The sequence below is a fragment of the Squalius cephalus genome (assembly GCF_949319135.1).
Source record: "Squalius cephalus genome assembly, chromosome: 6".
NCBI classification, from domain to species: domain Eukaryota; kingdom Metazoa; phylum Chordata; class Actinopteri; order Cypriniformes; family Leuciscidae; genus Squalius; species Squalius cephalus.
Window position 1 is genome coordinate 1,112,367 of NC_137127.1, and position 14,129 is coordinate 1,126,495.

General features: G+C 40.5%; 2 protein-coding genes and 1 long non-coding RNA gene across 3 annotated transcripts in view; 2 read left to right on the forward strand and 1 right to left on the reverse strand.

Annotated features, from left to right (window-relative positions):
- Positions 1-39: 39 nt before the first annotated feature.
- Positions 40-3,784, forward strand: ctxn2 (cortexin 2). Its single transcript, XM_079873850.1, has 2 exons — positions 40-179; positions 3,321-3,784. Exon 2 carries the CDS (start codon positions 3,386-3,388, stop codon positions 3,629-3,631), a length of 246 nt encoding a protein of 81 aa, XP_079729976.1. The 5' UTR covers positions 40-179; positions 3,321-3,385; the 3' UTR covers positions 3,632-3,784.
- LOC307160045 lies at positions 176-3,380 on the reverse strand. The gene is made up of 3 exons (XR_013821491.1): positions 3,319-3,380; positions 2,792-2,850; positions 176-429 (listed from the first exon to the last, which is right to left on the reverse strand). It is a non-coding gene; the product is annotated as an uncharacterized lncRNA (long non-coding RNA).
- Positions 3,785-10,068: 6,284 nt separating the features above from the next.
- Positions 10,069-14,129, forward strand: part of dut (deoxyuridine triphosphatase) — a 34,554-nt gene continuing 30,493 nt past the window's right edge. The window contains exon 1 of the mRNA XM_079873848.1: positions 10,069-10,072. The gene's annotated coding sequence lies outside the window, so the exon portion shown is untranslated. The remainder of the gene's footprint in view (positions 10,073-14,129) is intronic.

Sequence of the window (14,129 nt, forward strand, 5' to 3'; positions counted from 1 at the left end):
GTGGTTTCTGATCTGAGAGTGTGTGTGTGTGTGTGTGTGTGTGTGTGTGAGAGAGCTCGGGAAGCGCAGGCAGGAGGACTGAGTCTCTCTCTCGAGCCGGAGGAGCTTACACACACTTCTCTGCAGGGATGATGAGGGGAACCACCGACACACACTGACAGAATGAGGCCGAAATGAAGGTGAGATTGATTGATTTCTTCATCCTCCTCCTCCTCGTCTCTCTCTGAAACTGTTTCCCTCTGCATGATGATGACATGCGGTTCTCGGTCGAGCCACTGAACGCAACAGGTCGTCCTCCTGCATGCTCAGATTAAACATGTCGTCCGAGTGTCTGACTCTGCAAACGCGGCCAGCTCTGGCTCCTCAAGTGTGTGTTTTGCTGCATTCGGCTCCAGTTCTGCTGCAGTTCTGAGAGACGGTTCATATCACCTGTGATGAGACTTATGCTGGTTACTAATAGAGCAAGGGAGTCTCTCACACACACACACACACACACACACACACACACACACACAACATACTCATGCACACACACTTACACAATCTTGCACACACTCTCTCTCACTCACACACTTTCATCCCACCGGTTTACTGAAGATATAATTTTGCATTAATGATTCGTCATGATGCACCAGTGAACACTGTCTATTGCTAGAACTTTTCAGTGATAGTTCACTCGAACACTACTGATAATTTTGCTCTTAGAAATACGAATATAACATCAGAAGAATTCACTTAATTCCTCAGCCGGTAAGACGACTTTCTCCATGATTCATTACGCCTGCATTCATTCTTTCAGTCTTTCTGTTGTGCCACACTGGCCATATTTACATGCACTTCAGCGATTATTAAAGACTTGAAGGAAGTTTGCATGTACATCTAGTCAAAATATTCCTGTATCCTGTATTGTCCACACTATTATTTTATGCAATGCTCCACTATGAGATTCCATTCGTTGGCCACTAGTGACATAAATGAGTAAATGTTGATGTGTCTGTTATTTGTTAATGTCATGTTGTTTATGGAAGGCTGTTTCCAAAAATATGTTTTGGCATAATGTGTACAAGGTGTAAACAATAAATAGGCCTATGTAAATCTATGAAGTCTCATTATTATTATTACACAAAGTCTTGATGTTGTTTCAGGCTCTACTAGAACAGGTTTTCCTGCTTGAATGTTGATTATTCTCCTCATATTCTCCATTGTTGCGGCTCCTCTCTTCCCAGTCTGTCAGTAACGCTCTGTTTACTTCCTGTCTCTATGAAGCCCCTCCTTCTGAAAAGCACACTGTGCTCTGATTGGTCGGCTGGAGCAGTGTGTTGTGATTGGTCGAGCACTTCGAGTGTGTTTGGGAAATGTCCCGCCCCTTAGCATAACCGCCAGTTTAACACTACTAACTAACGCAACCAGGCCCCGCCCCTTTATTCTGTGCATTAATTATTTAAATGAGGAATATTGTGATGTTTTCATTCCCGGAAGAAACTCAAGACTACAATGGAGGCGTTTCAGGAGGTCAGAAACACTGACACTGATATAGGGGCTGTTTACACGACACCGTTTTCAACTTAAAACATAAAACGTTATGCGTTTTGGCTGTTCGATTTGGTGGCTTGAAGACGCAAACCAAGTTTTTAAAGTGCAAGTTTTTGAAAACGATAACATTATTGTCTCAGTGTAAACTACAAAAACGTGCATTTGTGAAAACAGTGAAGTCATGCACATGCATATTACGTGTTCAGTCTAAAGGCGCATTGTTTCTTTACAAAGTGACATCGCCACCTACTGGCCAGGCAGCAGAATACAGTGTTTTTAGTCGTTTTCGTGGATTCTGGTGAACAGGGATCGTTTCGAGAACTTGTACATGAACAATGCAAAGGAAAAACCTTTCCGTTTTTATTAGTGTTGTTGTGTAAACGTATACCGAATAACTCCCTTTAGAGGGACTTTGCAGATGTTTTTCATGCTCAAACAGCAACATTACAAACAAAAGACAGGTGAACATGGAAATAAGCAAAATAGAAAATAGGCCCTTATCATACACCCGGTGCAGTGCAGCGGCAGGCGCGACGCAAGTGTGTTTTGCTAGTTTCAGCCCGACGCAGTTTTCATTTTTATGTCCTGCGCCACGTTGTTTAAATAGCAAATGCATTTTTACCAATTTGTTCGCTCATTGGCTGCTGGTCTGAGAACGAGTGTGTGTTCAGGCGCATTGTTGGAGCATTGTTATTTTGAGGAACAGAAATAGACTGAGCCGTTGACCAACTGGAACCTGGTCTAAAGTCAATGGCGCAGTATTTTTTTGTTATTTAAAGAGCGTGTTAGTAATATGAGCCTATAGGCAGGTCCACAAAAGAGTGATCTGTTATCAGAGGAAACTGTCTAAGTTAGGTATTTCAGAAATGTACATATACAAATCACAGTTAGCTAAAAATGTATAAATTTAAACAATGTAATAATTTAATGCAGAAATAATGAGCTAATTGAAGTAATGAATACTTGTTTGTTAACAAATGATTAACATTTAGAAAAATATTTGTGAATAGTGAATCCGCCATGGCACGAGCACAACTGGCTTTTTAAGGGAATGGGAGATGAAACTCTGGTTTATTGCACGTTATGCCCAAAACACACCCGTTACTCATTAAGAGAATAGGGACGACCCTTTTAGATCATGCACCGGGAGCACCGACCTTTTTTCCCGTCATTAAACTAGAAAAAGTGGATTCGGACACGACCTAAGTGCACCTGTACTTTAGACTATGTGCTTAGAACCTTAAAATAGGGCCCTTACCTTCACAAGCGTCCATCCATCCTTGTTGATCCCCCACCTATCACACTCTCACACACTTACTCACTCACACACACACACACACATCGCTTTGAAAACGATACCATTATTATCTCTGTTTAAACTACAAAAACACGAATTTGTGAAAACAGTGACGTCATGCACATGCATATTACGTGTTCAGTCTAAAGGCGCAAAGTTTCTTTACAAAGTGACATCGCCACCTACTGGGCAGGCGTTTTTAGTGCCTGAGAACACTTTCCCAAAGCTAGAACCCCATAAATTTAAATTTGCATCTGGCAGACGTCTTTATCCAAAGCGACTAACATTGCATTTCAAGGTACACATTTACATTCTTATCAGTAACTCCATTTGCAGGGACTTTGTGCTTTGCAGATGTTTTTCAAGCTCATACAACAACATTACACACTAATGAAACTTAAACATGGAAATAAGCAAAACAGTTATGATGTGCTGCTTTGAAATGAGCCAGTGTCTGATTGATTCCTTAAAATATCCCTTACCTTCACAGGCGTCCATCCATCCTCGTTGATCCCCAATATCGACGCGTGAGGATGAAGGGGCTCGTCCGGGAACATGTGTAGCGTTCATTACAACCACAGTCTGGCGGCCATGAGCAGCGGAGACATCATGGCCTATTCCCTGAGCCTGGAGCAGAAGACGGCCTTCGCGTTTGTGGGGATGTTGCTGGTGTTTCTGGGCTTGTTGATCGTCAGGTGTTTCCGGATCCTGTTGGACCCCTACAGTAGCATGCCGTCCTCGAGCTGGGGCGACGGGCTCGAGGGGCTGGAGAAGGGCACGTTTGAATACGCTCTCACCTGAGAACACCTTCCCAAAGCTAGAGCCCCATACATTTACATTTATGCATTTGGCAGACGCCTTTATCCAAAGTGACTTACATTGCATTTCAAGGCTCACATTTACATACTTATCAGTTCTTGCTTTCCCTGGGGATCGAACCCATGATCTTGGCGTTGCAAGCGCCAATGCTCTACTGTTTGAGCTACAGGAAAGCACAAAGCCTTCGCCATAAATCATAAAGCCTTCGCATCATAAGGGGCCGTAAACACACCATCCCCTAAAAGAAAGCATAATGTTCAGTGATGCAAATGCAATGGCCAAAGACGTCAGCTTGATGCTGCGATGGACCACAAGAACGCTTCCTGCATGAACGTCCTTAAGCAGTGTGAGAATTCATCGAGATCTCCTACATCACACGCATAAAGTGTTTTTGTCTTGTTTTCCAGTACAAATACTGTATCTAAACATTCTTAAATCAAGATGCATTTATTTGAGACTTAAGCTGACTTAAGATATTAAGTATTGTTTTCTGAAAAATTGCTCAAAATCAAAGGTGCAGTAAGAGATTTCTGAGAAATGCTGCTAAATTTTATAGGACTGAGCAGCACAACACACTTGTAGCCAATCAGCAGTAGGGGGTGTGTCTACTCATGATGGGGGAGGAGACAGAGTGAGCCAAACAGCAGTAGGGGGGGCATGTCCACTCATGAAGGGGGAGGAAAGAGTGAAGCAATCAGCAGTAGGGGGCGTGTCCACTCATGAAGGGGGAGGAGAGAGTGAGCCAATCAGCAGTAGGGGGCGTGTCCACTCATGAAGGGGGAGGAGAGTGAGCCAATCAGCAGTAGGGGGTGTGTCCACTCATGAAGGGGGAGGAGAGAGACTGAGCCAATCACCAGTAGGGGCGTGCCCACTCATGAGGAGGGGGAGGAGAGAAAGTGAGTAAGAAGGAGATTTAAAGACTGTAGAAAGAGAGATGGCTGAGAGACATTACAACGAGGAGTATTCTTAGAGGAATATTTCAGGCAAGAGCTTTAGGACACGCGGTTATAGAATATTTGAAAAGCTTTCCGTCGCTGGAGAGACCTAAGCGGGAAGTTTCTACTCCATACACTAGTACCATTGGTGTTAATATCTTCAGTCATTTAAGATTTAAGAATGTTTAGAAATTTGGAAAACAAGACAAAAAAACTGAGGAAGGATATCATTTTTTTACAGTGAATTTGGAGTATGATGTCACGTCATCTAGCCACTGGGCATCTCAGGGAAGAGGAGAAAAGACTTGAACTAAAAAGAAAACAAGATGGCACACGTGTGAGGATGTAAACGGGGTAATTTCGCCCGTTCATTCATGCTGTCCGTCCGTTTAGTACTGAAGTACGTTTGCGTAGAGAACGTTTCTGGCCTAGCTCTCCTGTTTACTGTGATCTGCATCTCTGAGGCCGACCGGACTCAAATAACCTGCTGTTTCTGAGAAGCTGTGAAACCTTAAAGCATTGAAAACATCGTCTCGACTTTTGTGTTTCTAGCACATATTTGCAATCACTCTCTTCACGTACTGCCTATAAAAACATCTGCACACAGAAACTAAACCGCAGAGACTTTGAGAGGGAAAATTCTTGAATGTAATGTCTGAAATCGTGACACCTCTGTGTGTGTTTGTTTGTTTGAGTGACAGAAGGGTGTGTCACCATGACAACAGCAGAGAAAGCGAGCCGGATCCGAGTGATGCACCGATGAAAGCGTAGCTCATCTCATGTTCTAGTGCTGTGAATCTGCCTTACTGTTACTCGGACTGGATTCTGTGCCTTCATTTAGCGACGGTAGCATATATCTCATGGAATCATCTGTGTGTGTGTGTGTGAGGATGACGAAGATGAAGACCACTGTGTTTCTCTGATGCTGAAGATGGTCTGTGTTTATTCATCTGCTGGAATAAAACAATTATGGACCTTCCTTTTGCTGTCAGTTTATTTCCTAAAACATGAAATTAAAAATTCACTTTATTTACCTTGTAAATTCATGGCGCTGGTTCCAGAAGTATTTTTCCATGTTTTCTCTATTTAAAAATAGGCATAGTACTACATTTGATTTTCTTTCTTTCTTTCAACCAGCACAAAATCTGTCTATTTTTAACTTGCACATAATGCATTAATTATATATTAAAATAATAAAACGTGTTTTTTTTAATTTGTATTATTTTATATAGAAATGGTGTATAATTTATTATTTACAAGATATGACACTCTTCCAGTTTCCATATTTTGTCATTACTTTAATCCCTCATCATGGCAACACCGTTCAAGATATTTAATACTTGTTCGCAATTTAGTATCTATAATAAGTTTGGTGTGAATCGTATGACGCCTTTTGGAGTGTCATCATGATGGGGGAGGAGAGAGTGAGCCAATCAGCAACAGGGGGCGTGTCCACTCATGAAGGGGGAGGAGAGAGAGAGTGAGCCAATCAGCAGTAGGGGGCGTGTCCACTCATGATGGGGGAGGAGAGAGAGTGAGCCAATCAGCAGTAGGGGGCGTGTCCACTCATGAAAGGGGGAGGAGAGAGAGTGAGCCAATAAGAAGCAGGGGGTGTGTCATCATGAAGGGGGAGGAGAGTGAGTGAGAGAGATTTAAAGAAAGACTGTAGAAAGAGAGATGGCTGAGAGACATTACAACGAGGAGTATTCTTAGAGGAATATTTCAGGCAAGAGCTTTAGTCAAGTCAAGTCAAGTCAAGTCAAGTTTATTTATATAGCGCTTTTCTCAACATAGGTTGTATCAAAGCAGCTTCACAGTAATAAATTAAAACAATACATCAATGTTTGTTTCTAATGGAACGTCCATGTTTGGTAATGCTGATCAATAGTATAGTTGATTGATTAGTTAAATTAAATATCCAAATATCCCCAACTGAGCAAGCCAAAGGCAACAGTGGCAAGGAACCGAAAAACTCCATCAGGTGACCTAATGGAGAAAAAAAAAAACCTTGGGAGAACCCAGGCTCAGTCGGGGGCCAGTTCTCCTCTGGCGTTTATGAACTAGAGACCGGATTTAACTGTAAGATTAAAAGTATTATATGAATGCCTGGCTGAAGAGATGCGTCTTTAATCTAGTTTTAAACTGGGAGAGCGAGTCTGAGCAACGAACAGTATCCGGAAGACTATTCCAGAGTTTTGGAGCTAAATGTGAAAATGCTCTCCCTCCTTTGGTGGATCTGGATATCCTAGGAATGACCAAAAGCCTCGAATTTAGTGATCTTAAAGAGCGCGATGGATTATAGGGCGATAGAAGATCGGTTAAATAGACTGGAGCTAAGCCGTTTAGGGCTTTATAAGTCAGTAGCAATACCTTGTAATTAATACGGGACTTTATAGGTAACCAATGTAGTGATGATAAAATTGGTGTTATATGATCATATTTTCTTGATCTAGTAAGAACTCTAGCGGCGGCATTTTGGACTAACTGTAGCTTGTTTATTGAGGATGCAGGACAACCAGCTAATAAAGCATTACAGTAATCTAGTCTCGAGGTCATGAATGCATGAACTAACTTTTCTGCGTCAGAAACTGATAGCATATTACGTAGCTTAGCAATGTTTCTAAGGTGGAAAAAGGCTGTTCTTGTAACATATGAAATATGATTTTCAAAAGACAGGTTGCAGTCAAGTATAACACCCAGGTCTTTTACTGTAGAGGATGAAGTAACAGGACATCCTACGATGTTAAAGTTGTATTGTGAGAGATTTTGTGGGGGTTTTTTTGAACCGATAAGTATTACCTCTGTCTTGTCTGGATTTAATAAAAGAAAATTGCGCGTCATCCAATCTTTTATATCTTTAACACACTCTGTCAATTTGGATAATTTAGCGTTTTCATCTGGCCGTGATGAAATATATATTTGAGTGTCATCAGCATAACAATGGAAACTAATTCCATGTTTCCTTATAATATTTCCAAGTGGCAGCATATATATTGAGAATAATAGAGGGCCCAACACAGATCCCTGCGGCACTCCATAGTTTACTGGAGTTATGATAGATTTTTCTCCATTTAAATAAACAAAATGGTAGCGGTCAGATAAATACGATCTAAACCAGCTTAATGCTTGTCCTTGAACACCAGTATAATTTTGTAGTCGATCTAAGAGTATTGTATGATCTATAGTATCGAACGCAGCACTAAGATCAAGTAAAACTAATATTGAGATACAGCCTTGGTCAGAAGCTAAGAGTAAATCATTTGTGATTTTAACGAGCGCAGTTTCAGTGCTATGATGCGGCCTGAATCCAGACGGAAACTTTTCATAGATGTCATTTTCTTGCAAGAAAGAGCCCAGTTGAGTGGACACAACTTTTTCTAGTATTTTAGACATAAAAGGTAGATTTGAAATGGGTCTATAATTTGCTAGATTATGTGGATCTAATTGTGGTTTCTTAATGAGAGGTTTTATAACTGCCAGTTTAAATGTTCTTGGAACATAACCTAATGATAAAGACGAGTTAATAATATTGAGGAGAGGCTCTTCCACTACAGGTAACACTTCTTTCAATAGTTTAGTTGGTATAGGATCTAGTAAACATGTTGTTGTTTTAGATGAAGTGATAAGTTTATTTAACTCTTTTTGTTCTATAGTTGTAAAGCACTGTAATTGTTCTTGCGGGGTGATAGTTGAGGCTGAGTTATAAGGCGTGATTGAGGATTGAACGTTTACAATTGTGGTTCTGATGTTTTCTATTTTCTCAGTGAAGAACTTCATGAAATCATTACTACTAAACTGTAACAGAATATTTTGTTCAGGAGACATCTGTTTATTTGTTAGTCTAGCCACGGTGTTAAATAAGAACCTAGGATTGTTATGGTTGTTTTCTATTAGTTTGCGGAGATACTCAACCCTGGCCTCTTTTAGGGCCTTTTTATAACGTGACATACTGTCTTTCCACGCGATTCTAAAGACCTCTAAGTTAGTTTTTTTCCATTTACGCTCTAAATTACGGGTTTCTCTCTTTAGAACATGCGTAGTATTGTTGTACCATGGTGCTTTACTTTTCTCTCTGACCTTTTTTAGTCTAATGGGTGCAACAATATCCAATTTTCCAGAGAGAATGGTGCTCATAATGCTAGTTAATTCCTCAAGTTCATCTGTTTGTTTGGGTTCAGGCAGCAGCTGAGACAGATCAGATAAGCTATTTGAAAAATTATCTATGGTGGATGGAAGGATTGTTCTGCCTAATCGATAACGCGGCGCAGCATGATATATTACAGGGGTACGTAATATGCAAGTTACCATGTAATGGTCAGTGACATCGTCACTTTGTGGAATGATATCTATATCGGTTGGATCGGTTCCATGTGATATAATTAAATCGAGTGTATGATTTAGACGATGAGTTGGTCCGGTAACGTTTTGCTTGACCCCAAAGGAGTTTAATAAATCTGTAAACGCAGCCCCTAGTGCATCATTTGAATTATCTATGTGGATATTAAAGTCTCCAACAATTAATGCTTTATCGAAATTAACTAATAGGTCTGAGAGAAAATCTGCAAACTCTTTTAGGAAATCAGCGTAAGTCCCAGGCGGTCTATATAAGGTAGCCAAGGCTAGAGATAATAGGGATGTTTTTCTAACATCTAAGAGCGTAACATTTAGTACAAGTACTTCAAACGAAATAAACTTATAGCCCGTTTTCTGAGTAACATTGAGAATATCTCTATAGATTGTTGCAACACCGCCGCCACGACCAATCAGACGGGGTTCGTGCTTATAGGAGTATCCTGATGGAGTAGACTCATTTAGACCGAAATAATCATTTGGTTTAAGCCAGGTTTCAGTAAGGCAAAGTACATCGAAGCTATTATCTGTGACTATTTCATTTACAATAACTGCCTTAGGTGTGAGTGATCTAATGTTTAGAAGACCTAGCTTTAGAAATTGTTTTTGATTACTAATAGCAACATTCTCTGGTTTAATAACAATTAGATTTTTTCTAGATCCTGCAGTAGATTTATTATTTGATCTCACTAAACGAGGAATAGACACAGTTTCTATGCAATGTTCAACACTATTTATATCAGTTAAATTGGTGCAGCAGAGACTATGATTTGGACTTTTGGTTACTAGTCAAAATGTATTTAACATTTTGGAGATGTTATCTGACAGAAGATCCGATCCGAATCTGCTTGGGTGTAAGCCATCAGCACGGTAAAGCCTAGGACGCTCCCAAAACAGATTCCAATTATTTACAAAGAGCAGTTTCTGCTCATTGCACCATGACATTAACCATTCATTTAGCGCGAATAATCTACTAAACTTGTCATGTCCTAGTCGGTACGTGGGAAGCGGTCCTGACACAATGATCGTTATATCAGGCGATGTGCTGCGTACCGTATCGATCAGATTCCTGAAGTCTTTCTTCAGAACTTCCGTCTGGCGCAGCCTGATGTCGTTCACTCCCGCGTGCAGAACCACAGTTCCGACGCGCTCGTTCAGAATCTCGGGAACGCGAGCGGCGATTTCAGAAACACGAGCACCAGGAAAGCAGTGACTATGCACCTTACTTTTATTTAACGTAGCGTGTACGTGTCGAACGATGGAATCGCCGATGATCACTGCATCGCGTTCTGTTTCGCGAAGAGGGGAGAAGCGGTTTTGTGTGGATATCTCGAAAACCGGGAGGGTCGGAGACAGTTTTCTTGGTCTAGACCTGACTCGCGTCTTCCGCTGCGGAACCATCCAGGCTTCGTGGTGGCGTGTTGGAGCCAGAGTGAACGAGACCATGGCTGATCGCGACCTCGGCGCGCGGGACCGATGCTGAGAAACGCACGGAGTAGACGAGGTCGGAGTCAGCGGGTTAGTAACGTTAATCTCTGATTTGTGTGCATCGGCGCGTGATGTTTCAAGAGCCAAACGCCGGTCTATCAGCTCGGCTTGTCTCACTAAAAGGTCGTGGATCTGTTTCTCAACAGCTTCCAGCTCGGACTGCACCGCGTGCAGCTCAAATGTGTCCTCACCTGCACCAAAAGGTAGACTACTTACATCTGATATATTCACCAATTTAACAGATGGACAGTACGTTAAGTTAGCAACGATGCTACCAGTGATGCTATCAATATTAATACTAATTTATGGCTTACGTCTTGGATATAATCCGTCTTTTTAGTGGTACGGGTGTAGAGTAGACGCACGATAGGCGAAAAAATGTTTGTTTGTAAATGAATGCGGAGAAGACGCGTTCAGCCGTGATCCACGGACGTAACCTATAAGAGTATCCAGCGTTGGATCACTAGGCTTGAGACGCGTCTGCTCAACAGTCCGCGTTGTAACTATGAGGTGAGGAAAAGTAGAAAATGTTCGTTGTAAGTGAGTTTAAAGAGAAATCAAGAATTATAAATCAATCGATGGAGCTCCAAAGACAACAACGCGTTCAGACGCGACGCATGCGCATTCGAAACAGTTTTGTTGTGTTCGAAAAAAGGCATGCGTTAATAGAATATTTGAAAGGCTTTCCCGCTATATTTCGATATTTTGCCATTACTTTAATCCCTCGTCATGGCAACACCGTTCAAGATATTTAATACCTGTTCGCAATTTAGTATCTTTAATATTGTGTCATGTTGAGAAAGTTTGGTGTGAATTGTATGACGCCTTTTGGAAACGTAGTTACAAATTCAGAGCTTGATTAAAAAAATCCACATTCAAACAAAAATAATCTCACAAAAATCTCCCATTTCTCCTTTGGGTTGTGAATGTTCTCACAAATCACTCAAACGATACGAATAAGGTCAAGGTTATGAGTTGTGACACAGAAATGTCTGCACTTTACAACCACATATCATTCAATGGCATCTACTGATCCACAAACTGATTGCTGAAGTTTCAGGAATCTATCAGTGTGATAGTAGGGAGACTTTTGGATTTCATGAGACTTGGAGATTTTGGAAATTATGACCACATTTATGAAAAAACTGTCATGCAGAAAACAACAACATCAGAGTAACAGTGCAGAAACAGTTGCCCAATTTCCTCTGAGCAATAATCATTATGCAAATGATCCTGCATTTCCAATTGACTTCATGATAGATCATTTGTTGAGATTTACAACTTATTCATGTGCAAAGATCAGAATACAGTGTTTCTTAAAGGTGCATTGTGTAATATTTAAGAGGATCTGTTGACAGAAATGCAATATCATATTCAAAACTATGTTGTCAGTGGTGTATAAAGACCTTACATAATGAACCGTTATGTGTTTATTAGCTTAGAATGAGGCGTTTCTCTCTACACACACCGCGGGTCCGCTTAAATCCACATGTTTCTACAGTGGCCATAAAAGGACAAACGCGTTTCGTCACTATGTTGTTCTTCGTGCAAAGAAGCGAGCTAAAGTCAGCGAATAAAACACTGACACAATGATGAACAAGTAACAATAATATTCGCAATAACGTCGTTTTACTGAATAATCAAGTAAACCTAATTTCTTCATTTATCTTTGTAAAGAAAATTTGTAAATTTGTTTTTTTCTTCAAAAAACTTTGTAAAGTTTTGTTTAACTGGCGACTCTCTGCTGTCTCAGACGACGACATCACTTCCTGTCGGCCACCGTAACTTCTGTTGGGTGCAATTCACAACCTCACCACTAGATGCCACTAAAAATCACACACTGCACCTTTAAGGTCCTGGATTTTGGTTGATCTTCTGTTGAGGGTAGAGATGCAGGATAGATATCAGTATCGGCCGATATATGTTCATTTTTAATGTTAGCGTTATCGGCCCGATAACAAAAATTGATCTGATATATTAAAGCTGATGAACAATGGATTATTTTTGTAAAGAATTGTTTTTGTAATCAGGCTCTCAAAAATTATATAAGATTTTTTTGGCCAAAATATCGGTTATTGGCTTTCAATATATAAAGAATTATCAGTTATCGGACAAAATGTTCATATCGGTGCATCTCTAGTTGAGGGACATTACTTTCTGGTGTTCTTCTGATCTTCTTGTAAAGCACTAAAGTCTTAACAGATAGAGACTACTTTGGAGAGTTTCATATTTTCCTGATTCGAGTAGATTAAAGCTGTACTTGTGTGCTAACATTACCTACATAAAAATATCTAGGTTATTATTATACTTCCATGTATTCCAAGCTTTGGCATTATTGTATTATTATAGTCATGCCAATGAAGCAATTTTGACTTAGAATTTGAAGTATCTGCCGGGGATGTTCCTAAGATGACCAGCAATCGAACGGACTTGCCTTTAAGGGTCTTTGGTTTTGCAATAGCAAGAATCCGTGATATTTCCTGAAGAAAATGTCAAAATCGAGATGTATGTAGAAGTCATGACTTTCATAAGGTTATCACTGTTGCAAGGGATAAATACATGCATATTTTTCAAGAAAGTGAGCAAGCATTCCTTAAACTGGGAAAAAAGAAAATCTGTGATTAAGTTACTAACAAAATTACCTACCTGCTATTTTGTTGTTCCGATATGGAGCCCTAATTATAACACTGACATAAACACACGAATCAGATATATAACGCATGTTCACAGAGCGACAGAAAACTGAGCTGAACTGCATGGATAAACGAATAAACTTGATTTAACCTTTTTCTGTGATTTGACCACACACACACACACACACACACACACACACACACACACACACACACACACACACACACACACAGAAAAACCTAGTCTAAAGTCAGTGGTGTGTTATTTATTGCTATTTTAAGGGCGCATACTTGGCCATAATGTAGCGTGTGCACAACGCGCATACACTTTGCATACATAATTACAAGGAAAAATATTCCACATGAGGGAAATCATTGTGGTGTCCATGAAGATGTGAAAAAATAGGCATAAATCTAGCTTACACATTTACCCAAATTATTCAGGCTAATTGTAGTAATGACGGATCAAACCTGTTTGACCAATAGTGGCAAGACATTCCGCCGTTATAATAGCAATCCGCCATGGAACAAGCGCGCCTGCTCTTAAAGGGAATGTGAGATGACGCTCTGATTGGTTTATTTCACGTTACGCCCAAACCACACCTATGAGTAATGAAGCGACTTCAGACCAACACATTTTAGATCCGCCCACAAAGTTACTTGTGTTTCGCGCTTGATACTTGCGTTTCAGATTGTTAAAACAGGGCCCACAGTGTCTTGGCATGACTTTACTGAAGTTTGGTGCCACTTACATAAATCTCCAAGGAGAAGTCTTTCAAAATCCACAGCATGCCCTTTTTAAACAATCCAAAATAGCTGACTTCCTGTTGGGCGGAGCTAATGAAAGTTAATAGGAAATGTTTTTGTCATGTTGAGGACAACGTCTCTACCAAAATTCGTGAATATCAGACGAAATCTGTGGCAACCACAGCGATAAATAAATTTGGAAATGTTAGGGGGCGCTATAGAGTCCACTGGCCACACCCAAAACAAATGACCAACGAATTACTAAATGTTGCTAAACTTTTACGAGTGTGGAAAATTTTGTACGTTTTCCAAAGGGACCATTGCAGT

Coding starts and splice junctions, on each gene's coding strand:
- ctxn2 (XM_079873850.1), top strand. CDS start 3,386: ATGTGTAGCGTTCATTACAACCACAGTCTGGCGGCCATGAGCAGCGGA.